Source organism: Populus trichocarpa, chromosome 4, assembly GCF_000002775.5.
Source record: "Populus trichocarpa isolate Nisqually-1 chromosome 4, P.trichocarpa_v4.1, whole genome shotgun sequence".
In the NCBI taxonomy this organism is placed as follows: Eukaryota; Viridiplantae; Streptophyta; class Magnoliopsida; order Malpighiales; family Salicaceae; genus Populus; species Populus trichocarpa.
In genome coordinates, this window is record NC_037288.2 from 7,118,764 (window position 1) to 7,133,210 (window position 14,447).

Below are 14,447 nucleotides of genomic sequence, written 5' to 3' on the forward strand. Positions count from 1 at the left end.
TCAAATTCAAATATAAAATTAATATGTATTAAAAGATTATAGAAACGTACAGTTTTTAAGTCTTCTGGATTGCATTGATAACTACCATTAGAGCAAAAGGTCGTCTTTGTTACGAGTTTCAAACTACCTCATAACCGACCACTTGTGAATTTTATTTTCAGACAATTTTGAAAAAAAGAACTCCAATATAAAATCAATTCGTATTAAAAAAATTATAAATAATTTACAGCTTTTCACTTTTCTAGATTACCATTATAGCAAAATGTCGTCAGGCTACAAATTTCAAACTAACTCATTTATTACCGACATGTGACCGACAAATTATGAAGCCCCACCTTTATTTTATTTTTTTTATAAATAATAATTAATATATAATAACGGTTATTTTTTAAAATATATATTTGTTTAGAAATACATTCAAATAATATATTTTATTATTTTTAAAATTTATTTTTAATATCAATACATTAAAATAATTTAAAATTTAAAAAAATCAATCTTTTTCAAAAGTATTGTACATGCGTATATTTTGAAATAGAGGACAAATTAATCATACGACTCTTCTCTTCTTCTGCCATGTATGTATAATTCATTTGGTACAGATTAAGAGTTGAAAATAGGCTATTGTAAAGCCATAAAGAAACAGGAGACTTTTGACTAAAATTTATGGTCAATGGAATAAAAGACATGAAAAATATTACTTGGGTTTTGCATTTCCACCGAATGCATTAAGTTTGTCTGACCATTTCATCGATTGAAAACATAATTTAATGTATAATTGGAGCCATTGTTTTCTTAGATTCTGGAGATTCTCATGAACATGCATTTGGATCATACTTGGTTGTCGGTTTCGAGCAATTGTTTTTTCCTGCCCTAACGACTTCAAATAGGTTAGAACATGCCATGTTGTGATGATATAAGATAAATTGAAGGTTATGATGAAGGGATACCTCATACGGATATTATTGTTTTAATCTCATAGTGAATTAATGATCTAATTCATTAAATTAAAAAAAAAAAAACTGGGTCTTGCTATTCATTAATTAGGTAATGTTGCAAGTTCTTCTTCGATTTTTCAAGTTAATTTACGTCTATTTTTCATGCTAATTATATACAAGAAATTAAATATAGTAATTGGGGATACTATTTCGGGCACCACGCATGCGCACACAAATATTTAAATCACTGGTGAGGCTTCTAGATGAACTGACTTCGCAGCACCCATCTCTCTACGACTCTACCTCTTATATTTAATTTACTAGATAGATGTTGCGGGTCAATTTATTTTTACATAATAAATTATATAAAAAAATTAAGATTTAAAAGTGTTAGGTCTTTCTGTAAAACTATACCCAAGAGTCTTGGGTTTGACTGCAACGTCTGATCCAAGAGTAATATTTATAATATTAATAATAGCATTAAACTTGCATGACCCAAGTTTAAGTGGGTTTGGTTGTAATATCAGACCCAATAACCTTGGATGTGGGTCTGGCTGCAAGGTTGTATCATAAAAGTGTGATAATTAAATAGATTAAGTAAAAAGAAAAAAACATAGAAAAAAAAACCAACATAAAGAAAATAACTAATGAAGAAAAAGAAAAAAAAATCTGAATTAACTGGGTTAACTCTTCAAACCAAGTTAACTCGTCAAATATTGGATTTGTGTCGTGAAATTATGATAACTAAATAGGAAAAAAAATTGATGGGTTGCCCCATAATTAACTGGGCTAACCCGTTAAACCTGGGATCCGTGTCATAAAAGTCTGATAATTTAATAGAAAAAATTTAATATTAAGAAAGTAAATTAAAAAAAATAATTAAAAAAAAAGCCAGAAAAAAACTAAAGGCATTAGCTTTTTCACTGTGGATTGCACTGTGCAGTCCACAATAAAAGGCTTAAAAAGGAAAAGAAAAGGGAAAAAAACAAAGACATACCCACGGGTTAATTTTTTTTCTTGCATAAAAAATATAAAAAAGGCTAAGATCTAAGAGTGTTAGGTCTTTCTGCAAAGATATACCCAAAAGCCTTGGGTCTACCTGCAACGCTTGACCCAAGAGTAATATTTATAATATTAATAATAATATTAAACTTACATGACTCAAGTTTAAGTGAGTCTGACTGCAACACCAGATCCAAGAGCCTTGGATGTGGGTCTGGCTGCAAGATCGTGTCATAAAAGTATGATAATTAAATAGATTAATTAAAAAGAAAAAAACAAAGAAAAAAAACCAATATGAAGAAAAAAATTAATGAAGAAAAAGAAAAAAAATCTGAATTAACTGGGTTAACCCTTCAAATCAGGTTAACCCATCAAACTTGGGATTCATGTCATGAAAGTTGGATAACTAAATAGAAAAAAAAAAGTTGATGGGTTAACCAAGAATTAACTTAGTTAACCCGTGAAACCAGGTTAACCAGTCAAACCCGGGATATGTGTCATAAAAGTCTGATAATTAAATAGAAAGAAATTTAACATTAATAAACTAAATTAAACAAAAAAAAATAATTAAAAAGAAAAAAAAAACTTTGGGTTACCTTGTCGAACTAGGTTAACCCGTTAAACCCGGGATCCATGTCATAAAAGTCTGATAACTAAATAAAAAAATTTAACATTAACAAAAGAAAAAAATAAATAAAAATGGACGGGTTAACCCATAAAACCAGGTTAACCTGTCCGACCTGAGACATGTGTCATGAAAGTCTGATAACTAAATAGAAAGAAATTTAACATTAATAAACTAAAGAAAACGAAAAAAGTAATTAAAAAGAAAAAAAACTCCGGGTTAACTCGTCAAACCAGATTAACCTGGGATCCTTGTCATGAAAGTCTGATAACTAAATAAAAAAAATTTAACATTAACAAAATAAAAAAGCAAAAAAAAAAATGGACGGGTTAATCCAGAATTAACTGGGTTAACCCGTGAAACCAAGTTAACCCGTGAAACCTGAGATATGTGTCATGAAAGTCTGATAACTAAATAGAAAGAAATTTAACATTAACAAACTAAAGTAAACGAAAAAAATTAATTAAAAAGAAAAAAAAATCCGGGTTAACTCGTGAAACCAAGTTAACCTGTTAAATCCGGGATCAATGTCATAAAAGTCTGATAACTAAATTAAAAAAATATTAACATTAACAAACTAAATTAAACAAAAGAAAATTTATTAAAAGAAAAAAACAAAGAAAGACAAAAAAAAGCTAAAGGCATCAAAAAAGAAAAAATGAAAAAAAAATAGCTTAAACTAAATTAAACAAAACAAAATTTATTAAAAGAAAAAAAACAAAGAAAGAAAAAAAAAAGCTAAAGGCATCAAAAAATAAAAAATAAAAAAAATGAAGAAAAATAGCTTAAAAAGAAATAGCTTAAAAAAAAAAAAACAGCTCAGCCTTTCACTGTGGATTGCTACAGTGAAAGGCGGAGCAGTTTTAGTATATTTCTAATATACTTCATGTAGCTTCATTGTTTGAGTGAATTGGGGTGGCAGCTCCCTAACAATTTGGTTTTTTCCCTGCCAACAACACATCTACACACGACTTTTGCTTCACTTATTTAGAGCCCGATTGACTTAGCATTTGCGGCGGCGTTTTTGTTGGACCGTGATTTCATTTCATTTGGTTACAAAAGCAATTTTCATGCTTGAGCCCCACCATTAAATGCATTCAAAACGCAGTTTTGTTGAAGCATAAATTGCATGCTTTTCACAATGCAGCGTTTTCTGTTTATTGCAACTGTATTTATAAACACAGTAAACAGAGAAGAAAGAAGAGAAGGCGGTGACTGGAACAGAAACAGAGCACAATAGAACTCTTCCTCTCCCTTAGCTCACCGCACCAGCCATTGCTCTCTTCCCCTTCGTTTTCTCCTTCGTCTTTTACATTCTCCACTGTTCACGTTGCATGAGAATAGTGGAGAGCAGCTTACCATCGGCCTCCGCCGTTTCTACCATCAGCCACTGCTCTTCCTCTTCCTCTTCTCCTTCATCTTCTGCATTCTCCATTGTTCAAAGAAGAAGAACAGAAACAGAGCACAGTGGAGAGCAGCTCCCTCAACTCACCACCAGCCTCCGCTGTTCCCACTGCCAACCATTGTTCTTCTCTTCCCCTTCTCTTTCGTCTTCTGCAGTGGAGAGCCTAAATGCCCGATGTCTGGGTCCAACCCAGTAAAATAAAAAATCCAAAAAAATTTCTCAGATATTGTGTTTTATTTGAAAAACTAGTGTTTAATATTATTCAATGACACTACATAATTATATTAGAAGGAGATCGCATGATGACGTAGTATTGCAGAATTTGATCGCAATTCCAATTTTGTTCCTGATGATATTTTACCTGATGTTGTTGCATGCTCAAGAAGCCATGGAAACTGTAGTCCTTGTCGGATGGATTTCGTACGTGATGGAATTGTAAATAGTTTAATGGAACAATAAAAAATAATTTAAATAAAGTATTGTTTATTTCATGATGTAATAACAGTAGTTAAATCTACAATATTGAAATTAAAAACCATCAATATTAATATATATCTTTTTTAGTTATTTTATAACCTCAATTTCAAAAGCATTTTTAACCAAACATATATTTTAACAACCCAACCTCAACTAAAAATACTTTTTATAAACAATTTTTTTCAAACCACAACCACAAAAACTACCACAATACCAAACACACTCGGGTCTGTCTGGAATTATGGTAGCAGTTGCTGTTCAAAGTGTTTTTCACTTAGAAATGCTTCAAAATGATGTTTTTTTTTATTTTTTAAAAATTATTTTTAAGATCAACATATATTTTATAACCTCAATTTCAAAAGCATTTTTAACCAAACATATATTTTAACAACCCAACCTCAACTAAAAATACTTTTTATAAACAATTTTTTTCAAACCACAACCACAAAAACTACCACAATACCAAACACACTCGGGTCTGTCTGGAATTATGGTAGCAGTTGCTGTTCAAAGTGTTTTTCACTTAGAAATGCTTCAAAATGATGTTTTTTTTTATTTTTTAAAAATTATTTTTAAGATCAACACATTAAAACGATCTGAAAACATAAAAAATTAAATTTTAATAATTTTTTTTTAAAATTTTTAAGGAACGCGGTTTGAAATGTGTTTCCAATCGCGCCGTTAAATTAATTGGGGGTGTTAGCTCTCTAGCACTAGAGCCGTCTTGAGCTAGGAATTATTTGGTCAATAATCCAAGTTTCCATTTAATAAAAAACTCTAAAAATAAAATATATTTATCAATAATATTTTAAAAGATCTTATTTTACCCCAAATTTTCATTCACATTAAGCCGGCTCCGCATAGTATATGACTCGATAAGTTGCAAATGGTTCGTTTTAGCAAATTTTGTTTTCCACCCTTTCTCTCTAGAAGGAAGTACGTTGTCATAGGAAATTGAGTGTGTTGTTTCAGTGGGACTTCCTCTTTATTTTTTCTCTGTTTTCGCCTTTTCTTTATTGTGATTGTACTTTTGGGTTTTGCTCACTTTTGCAATTAATGATAATATTATATACGTCTCGCAGTTGATTAATATTATTTTTTTTAAAAGTTGAAAAAAATGTTAAGAGTATAAATTATTTTAACTTTTTTTGAATTTGACAGTTATGCCAGATTTAAGTGATTTGGATCTGACAGTTATGCCTAATTAATTTTTTTTAATTTTTTTTTATTTTTATAAAAAACATTGCACTATCTTTTAAGTATCCTAAACAAAAATACCAATTATTTTTTTAAATATTTAAACTAAATCCTAAACAAAAATTCTAATTAATATTTTTTATAATCTTTTTATTTATTATAAAAAAACATTTAAACTATCATTGAAGTATCCTAAACCGAAATGCTAATTAATGTATTTTTATATTTTTTATATAAAATTTTTTTAAATTATCCTTAAAATATTCTAAACAAAAATTCTAATTAAATTAGTTTTTAATTTTTTATAAAAAAATATTTAAACTACCATTGAAGTATCCTAAACAGAAATGCTAATTAATTGTTTTTATAAATATATTTTATTTTTTTCTAAAAAAACATTAAAACTATCCTTGAAGGATCATAAATATTTTTTATATAATTGTTTTTATTTTTTATAAAAAATATTTAAACTACCCTTGAAGTATCCTAAACAGAAATGCTAATTAATTGTTTTATAATATTTTTTTTAGAAAAAAATATTTAAACTACCATTGAAGTATCATAAATAATTTTTTTATAAATATTTTCTATTTTTTATAAAGAACATTTAAACCACCATTGAAATATTCTAAACAGAAATGCTAATTATTTTTTTTATTTTTTTATTTTTTATAATAAAAAATTTAAACTACCCTTGAAATATCACAAATCATTTTTTTGATAAATGTTGTCTATTTTTATAAAAAAATATTTAAACCACCATTGAAGTATTCTAAAAAGAAATGCTAATTAATTTTTTTTATTTTTTTTTATTTTTCTAAAAAAACATTAAAACTATCCTTGAAGCATCATAAATAATTTTTTTATAATGTTTTGTAAAAACATTTAAACTATCCTTGAAGTATCCTAAATAATATTTTTTTTATAAAAGTTTTCTATATTTTATATAAAAAAACATTTATATCATTGAAGTATCTTAAACAAAAATCATATTTTTTTTATAAATTTTTTTTATAAAAAAATATTTAAACTATCCTTGAAATATTCTAAATAAAAATTTTAATTATTATTATTTTTATTTTTTTATAGGCTATTAGGTCTGGCGGCTAAGCCAGACCTAAGCTCCTTGGGTCTAGCGTTTTTTCCAGACTCAAGGTGCTTTGGTGTAGCAATCTTTACCTAACCCAAATAAACAACAAACAAAAAAAGAATAATTGTGCACTTTAGTTGGTAGGAAAATGAAAAGAAAGAAAACAAGCAAATAACTAAAGATATCTGGTGAAAAAATAACATGAAAAATTTAAAGTGAAACTATTATTACAAATCACAATAAAATATCTTTTAATCTATAATAATTTTGTTACATCATATAGCTTTTATTATAATTATTTACTGGCTTTTCAAAAGAAATAAACAAGTAGACGAAGGTCGCAAGGAACTTCCTTCTCTTTTAAAATGCTAAAGTAAATATGGCGTGCACATAAAATAAATCCATGAAGCATGAAAGTTGCGCTTGATTCCTTCATTGAATAAAAAACACACGGAAACCTACCACTTAAAGCAATAATGCCTTTGGCTAAAGAAGAAAAAATTAACATGAAAGTGACTAATATAGACCTTATAAAAATAATGAAGGGTTAGGTCTTAATTAATTTACTTGCTTGAAGTTTATAGGTTGTCTTAATTTACCCCCCCAAAGTTTAATTTAATGATCCCAATAATCCCTTTGAGGGCAAGAAGAAAAATCAAGCCCTTCTGCCAATCCTTGCTGAGAAGTGTTGACTATTTTTTTCAATGTCCAAAGTGTTTGCTGACCTTGAAGACACTTCAGAAGCATATTGCTTCCTAAAGTGCTTGCTGACCAGGAGCTAATGGCGAAGGCAGCATCGATGAGCATAGAATGCTTTGAGGGTACCATTGCTTAAATCAGTAGTTGGAGGGTATAATTGAAAGACATATCATAATCGGAGGACCTATTCTCGATGTTATGCCAAATAAATATTTCAGTACACTAATTCAGACATTTTCTCGGAAGTTGATCATCGTTTTATTTATTACATGGAGGCCGGGCGGTTTCGTATGATAGATATATGGATTAATTAGTTGGGTCAAATTAATGAACCGCATACCTTCACTATTAAATAAAAACTATGGAATACTTAAAAAAGAAGGAATTTTAGCAATGCCTCACTATATTAAAGCTAGTGATAGTTACTAATTGATTTCCATTTATACACTTTTGTTTTTTATTCAAATATAAAATATATATTTGAACCGGTTTGTACATCAAGTTGAGTTTGAGTTCTCATTTCGAAAATCTTATAAACATTCTTTAAATAATCTAAGTGACTATTTGTTTTTATATTTTAAAAGTATTTAAAAAAATAATATTTTTTTTCTTTACTTCAAATTATTTTTTTTTGTATTTTCTTATCGTTTTGATGTGCTGATATCAAAAATAACTTTTTAAAAATAAAAGATATTATTTTGATACATTTTCAAGTGAAAAATACTTTGAAAAACAACCGTTACCACACTCCCAAACATCCCCTAAATATACAAAACATTTTCCTAGGCCACCAAAAGCAGTCTTTTAAGATTATTTATATTTTATACATGTATCTTTGTAAATAGGCTGGAAGGAGGCAGTTGGATATATCCAAATTCTTTTACCAATGTCGGTATCCATTTTATTTTTGGGAAAAAAAAACTATAGGTCATAATAAGAGCAGCATAATCAACAAGGAGTCAATCTGAAAACGCATGGATCAGCGAAAGATCACATGAGAAGCCTGTAAATCATTCTTCTAATAATTCAAAGCCAGGCAGATTCCGCCGGGGCAATGAGCAATTTCAGAAAACTTGCAAAGAATTACATGCATGAATGCATGAATCTCACAGCTCGCATGAAAAATCATTCAGGCTATATACAAGGAATGTTTATATATTTCAACACGGTATTAAGATCCCACTGAAAACGTTTTGTCGTCAAATAAGTACTAAGAGTCACAGACTATAATATTAGGGCAGAAAAAAATAAACGTGATGCATACACATAATTTTTTTTCTTCCACTTGAAGGTTTTTTTTTTCGTTGACAGAGAAAAATTTACCTCAGGGTTCTCTGCAACAACAATAATATGTGCAAGTATGATTTTCAACAAAGAATTAGAGATTACAGCTAGCTGAGTCCGATTTCTGGCTTCACCATGTAAAGAATCTAAAAAAAATAAAAATCTATCACGAATAAACACAATTGCTCGATTCTTAGAAATTCAGTCCAAAATATAAGTTTATTTTCTGAGTTATTATTATTCAAGATTTGAATAGTAAAAAAAATATAAAAAAAATCTCTTAAGTGTTTTTTGTAACCTTGAAGTGGAAGCATGAGATTGCTGCTGCGATTTATTCTACTATCTCAACTTAGGACACTAAGTCTTTCAATGACCTTTCTGCTTATAGAAATTGCACTTGTCGAAGACAACTCTTGTGTAATGTTTATTTGGATTTATTAGAGAGTGATTTAGAAGGTACTGCTAGTATAAAAGGATTAGAAGTAGAAAAATTTCCTTTTAAGAATAAAACTGAAGACATATCTTTTTAGCCAATAACTCATTGGCAACTAAATTAATAAAAAAAAGTGGAGAACGATGTGACACTAAACCTCTAAATCTTTTAAAATCACTATGAAGTGTCGTTAAAAACTATATCAAGTACCAACTGTTGCTGCTCTCTCTACGAGCAATACAAGCACCACATGCCTTTAATTCCGCCGATTCTATAAGAGCTAATTAATTCCAAAGATCTATAATAACAAAATAAAACTTCTGAATACTTATATTTTTCTGGTGAAGAGCTCGTATATCATTCTCCAATTGATACTGCTTTGTATTATTTGATTGAGTGAATAACCTTGTAGATGATCTTAAACCTTATTTGTTATCTCATATTTCGCCAATTGTTTACTCATAGAATGCTCAATAGAATTATTAATTCAAGAAATATGTTTTGCATTGTTTGCTTCCTAAACATCTATTAAGACAACATAATCCTCATCAGTATTTCTAGGTTTCACAAAGGTTCCACTAACATATCCCCATATTTTTTTACCCTTAAAAAAATTCCTTATCGTATAACTTAAATACAAATAATTATTTACATCCAACCTCACACTCACATACTGAAGCAAATCGTCTCTTTTAGTAGCCATAATCAACAAATAAAGAAAACCAGAACGCAAAAGAAAAGAAAATAGAATACCAGATTGTAGAAACTGAATGAATACTCTTTTGAAATTGTTCAGTTACTCCACACAAAAACTTCACTCTGATACCATGTTAAACAATCCAAGTAAATAAAGAGAAATACAAAAATAAGAAAGGAGGACACTATGGTTTCATTGATACTGCATAATGCAATTAAAATAATTAAAAGGAATATGTTTAACATAAATACAAAGAGATTATATATAGGCTATACAAAGAAAACTAAAAAGAAAATGTAAAGACTATTATACCCTTAATAAACAATAAAACAAAATAACTCTATATTTCTTAATAGTCTCTACTGCCATTTATGTGCGGAAAATTTTATGTCACTCGGGAAGTAACTAGTAACATCATATTAGTTATTTTCTAAACCCACCTTAAAGAAAAAGACAGATACAAAAAGAAAAGAAAAAATAAAACTCATAATATATCAAAAGTGATAAGAATATCTCCACTTGATTTCTCTCTTCTAGCTATATTTATTTTTTCTCTAAAGTAAGCTTTGAAAATAACTAATAGGATACTAGTAGTTATTCCTTGAACATCATAAATTATTTTGTACACTTTTTTTTTATTTAATGAAAACATAATTCGCATCTAATTTATTGAGTTACGTATTGCCTCTTTTTTTTATGATATATAAATTGATATGCATACGAGAATGGAAGTTCAATAATTAATTTTAAATAAGAGTGTAGTTAATTAGTTCGTTCTGATTGTCAATTGAAAGGGATTTTATGTACTTAATTAATAGACTGAAAAGGAGAAATTAGGTTACTATATATTATAAAAAAAAGCGATGGTTTTATTTTTATAGATGAATTAACAATGAGAGTTTGCACATTAGTTTTTTTAGTCATGTTTAGTTAATGTATCAGGGATGATAAGAAAAATAAAAAAAAGAAATATGCTTGGTTAAAAAAACAATAAAAAAATATATATTTTAAAAAATTAATTAAGTGGCCCATCATTGAGACATTTTCTTCTTTCTTTGTTTTCTATTTTTTTATTTCTTACAAAAACAAGCCATTAATTTACCGCCAACAATTACAAAAAATAAAACAATTAGAGAAGACTTGGAAGAAATCGACGCATTTTTTTTGATGCGTCAAGTTTGAAATGGAACGAAAGCATCTCTTACAAAATCAAGAATATTGAATAAAACCTTGAAAGATTCCATGCATGAAAGCAAATGTTACATTAATTAACGATACAAAGTCGTCTCTCTTTGTCTTGATCAAGAATTTCCAGCAAGAGAATTATTTTTTATTGAACTAAAATATTTGGAAAACCTAACACTTTATACTATATTTTATTTTGATGTGCAAATGGGAGGAGAGCACATTTAGTCACAAGCAATATGGAGTTTCCATTAATGTTGAGCTACGATAATGACATGTATGTATTGTATATAGCCATTGTTAGGCATCTTAATTGGAGAATAAATCAACCCATTATTGCCACAAGAATTACGTATATAAATATATAATATTTCAAAGTTTTTTTTTATATAAAAACACAATATTATAATATTCCTTTGTTTTTTGATGAATTAATTTTATAATACTCATTTCTTTTCCTCCCCACTTTTACGAGTAGACATTATGCCAAAATTTGTATTATAATCAGTTGTTAACACGCAACAATGATAGTGATTGAATATTTATTTCAACTGTTGGATTAAGACAAGGAAATAAAACTCTTCGAAGATATATATTAACGTTTGCTTAGGGTTCATTTTCGAAAGATCCTTATGAATTTCAATATTTTTTTTTAAAGATCTTCTTCCTTATAATGCCATAGATCCCAATTGTTAGATTATACTATGATAATTTTGTTTTTTAAATAGCATTTACAACAAAGAGTTTATTAAAAGGGTATAATAAGTTGATTCGATGACCTATTTGAATTGTTTAATAAATTTACATAATTTGATGATTTATGACTTGATTAACAGATCAATTTAAATTTAAAATAAAAAAAATTCTTAAGAAATTAAAATCGTATTACTTTAAAAAAATAATAATAACTTAAATTAATCCAATGATCAGACCCTACAACTTAATGATCGGAGCCCTTAACCGACGGGGAAGTGTAAAGGTCATTTTGATTTATTTTCGTCCTCCCTTCCACTCAATAAAAATAATATAATGAAGAAGAAGAAGAAGTAGTCAGTTGTGACGTCCTGTTTAAATCGATGCCAATTCCAAAAGAAAAGGGTCCCACAGCTCTATCAAAGTTCCCTTCCCTCTCTTTCTTGCCATTGTTTATTTATAGGAGGGGTAGCAAGGAGCTAACCTGTCCTTTTTTCTCTTAATCATAACCACTAACAGAAATAGATCGATCCCTTGAAAGATTTGTCAGCTTCCTTATTTTGCACCATCCAATCCAACTCTTCTTTCTTCCCCCCCCCCCCTTCTCTAGCTAAGCTTAGTTGGTTTCTTGTTTTTGAACCATCCAATCAAGTTTTCTCGAGTAAATTGGTGTCTTGAGTTTTGAAAGAAAGAAAATGGCTGCTGCTGTGGTATCTCAAGAAAATGTTGTAGCTTCTTTGGTGTCTCGTACAGGGAGGCATTTGCAGCGGTATAACAAAGGTCGTCGTCAAGTTGTAGGGTGGGTTGCTCTTTCCTTACCACCCTTCTTCTCTACTGAATTCTTTATTTTGCCTTGTGGGGCTTGACTGTTTTTCACAATTTTTTCTTGGGGTAACTCTTCTTAGGCCTGCAGATTTGCTTGACGGGCTTAAAAAACAATCATTATTTGTTTAAGGTTTTGTTAAATTTAGTCATGTCTTTTAATGAAACAGGATTGGTCCTAAATGCTGTCTTGTAAGTAATACTAGAAAAGCATAATCTAGCAGGTTTTCTTTGGGAGCAGAACTTGATTCTGGTATGCCTAGAGGTTGTTGGTGTAGTACAAAAACTTTGATGAGTGTGATAAATGGTTGGTCGCAGGCACTTGAAGCCACTTGTTAGTCCCATCATGGTGGGCTTATCCATGATGGGTGGACACGATTGGCTCCCGTACATAGATTATTATCCAAAACTTTTCCCAAATCTTCTTGTGGAGAAGGGGCAATGCAATTTCTGTTCTGCTTTCTGATTAGCCAGTAGTTTTGGTGTCCAACTTTGCTGGAATTCAACACATAGATTCTAAGTACTTCAGTTTTTTTGTTACAAGGTTTTACTGACTCGATACTCAGTTTCTTGGTTACTAAATTTTCTGTCTTCTTGTTTCAAAATATTGCAGATGTATACCATACAGATACACGAAAGGAAAGGGTGAAGATGGGTTTCAAGTTCTTGTCATTAGTTCACAGAAAGGAAAGGGGATGTTGTTTCCTAAGGTACCTAATTCAATTGTCACTAATGAAATTAACACTTGATAACTCAATGTAGAGTTCAGAATTTAGACCATTATTGCTCTATCACAAAACCTAAACCAGTATGGCTCATTGATTACCAGGGAGGTTGGGAATCGGATGAAACCATAAAACAAGGAGCGGTGCGAGAGACATACGAGGAAGCCGGGGTGAAAGGCGTTCTTGAGGTAGTTTTCTAGTTTTCGTTAATGGCGTGACTGAAGTTCATTTTAAGTTTATTTCTCCCACATTTGATTAAACGTTTTACATTTTCTCTGCAGCCCCAATTAGGTGAATGGACCTTCCAGAGCAGAACTCATGGCACTGATTATGAAGGATACATGTTCCCTTTACGAGTTAAGGAGGAATTAGATTTCTGGCCAGAGAAAACCAATCGCCTGAGAAAATGGGTATGCGCACGCTACATTCCATGTCTTAACATTTTTATCTATATTTTGACTTGGTATCTGAACCATCGGTGCGATTGCTGAGAAGTGTCCATGTATGTTATATACAGATGAGTGTGACAGAAGCAAGAGAATGCTGCCAGCATTGGTGGATGAAGGAAGCCTTAGATGTACTAGTTGACCGTCTCGCAGGTCAGCAACAACTCGATGAGGATGAAGTAGGATCTTGTTCTTTAAGCTTCCAGGCAAAATCTAACTTGTAAATAAGAGTAATTGTTGAGGAATACAGTGAGGGCCATAGCAGGAATTGAAACAAGCAAGGAAAGAGTGACGAGAAGCAAGAATTAGGCAGTTTTGTGTTTATTTTGGTGTCCCTTTCTTGAAGTTTCGATTCTGATCAATCTCTTGTTAGGTAAATGTTAGTGGGAACATCAGAAAAGTTCATCAAGAAGACACAACATGGTTTCTAATTGAGGAGGAATCAATGAAAATTATGTTTTGGAAAGAAAAAAAAGAGAAGTTGAAAATTGTCACCAAGTTAGATGCATAGTTATAAGAACCAACTCAGAGTTGATCAGGCCCAAGATCCCGAGTTCATCCACATATTTTAACCGTAATGCGTAATAGCCGTAGAAAAACTTGAATTATAACCTGTAATAAAGATAAGATATTCATCCTTATTCTAGGTTTATTTATCACTTGGAAATTTCCAGAACCCTTGACTGAGAAGTTCCTTTATTCCTTTTATTATCCAAGAGTTTATTTGAA

The 14,447-nt window shown here is 29.8% G+C and overlaps 1 protein-coding gene across 1 annotated transcript; it reads left to right on the top strand.

Moving 5' to 3' along the window:
• The first annotated feature begins 12,193 nt into the window (after window positions 1-12,193).
• LOC7493565 (nudix hydrolase 18, mitochondrial) lies at window positions 12,194-14,198 on the top strand. Its single transcript, XM_002305847.4, has 5 exons — window positions 12,194-12,524; window positions 13,161-13,257; window positions 13,377-13,460; window positions 13,554-13,682; window positions 13,790-14,198. The coding sequence occupies exons 1-5, from the start codon at window positions 12,421-12,423 to the stop codon at window positions 13,940-13,942; spliced, it is 567 nt and encodes a 188-aa protein (XP_002305883.1). The 5' UTR covers window positions 12,194-12,420; the 3' UTR covers window positions 13,943-14,198.
• The last annotated feature ends 249 nt before the right edge of the window (window positions 14,199-14,447 follow it).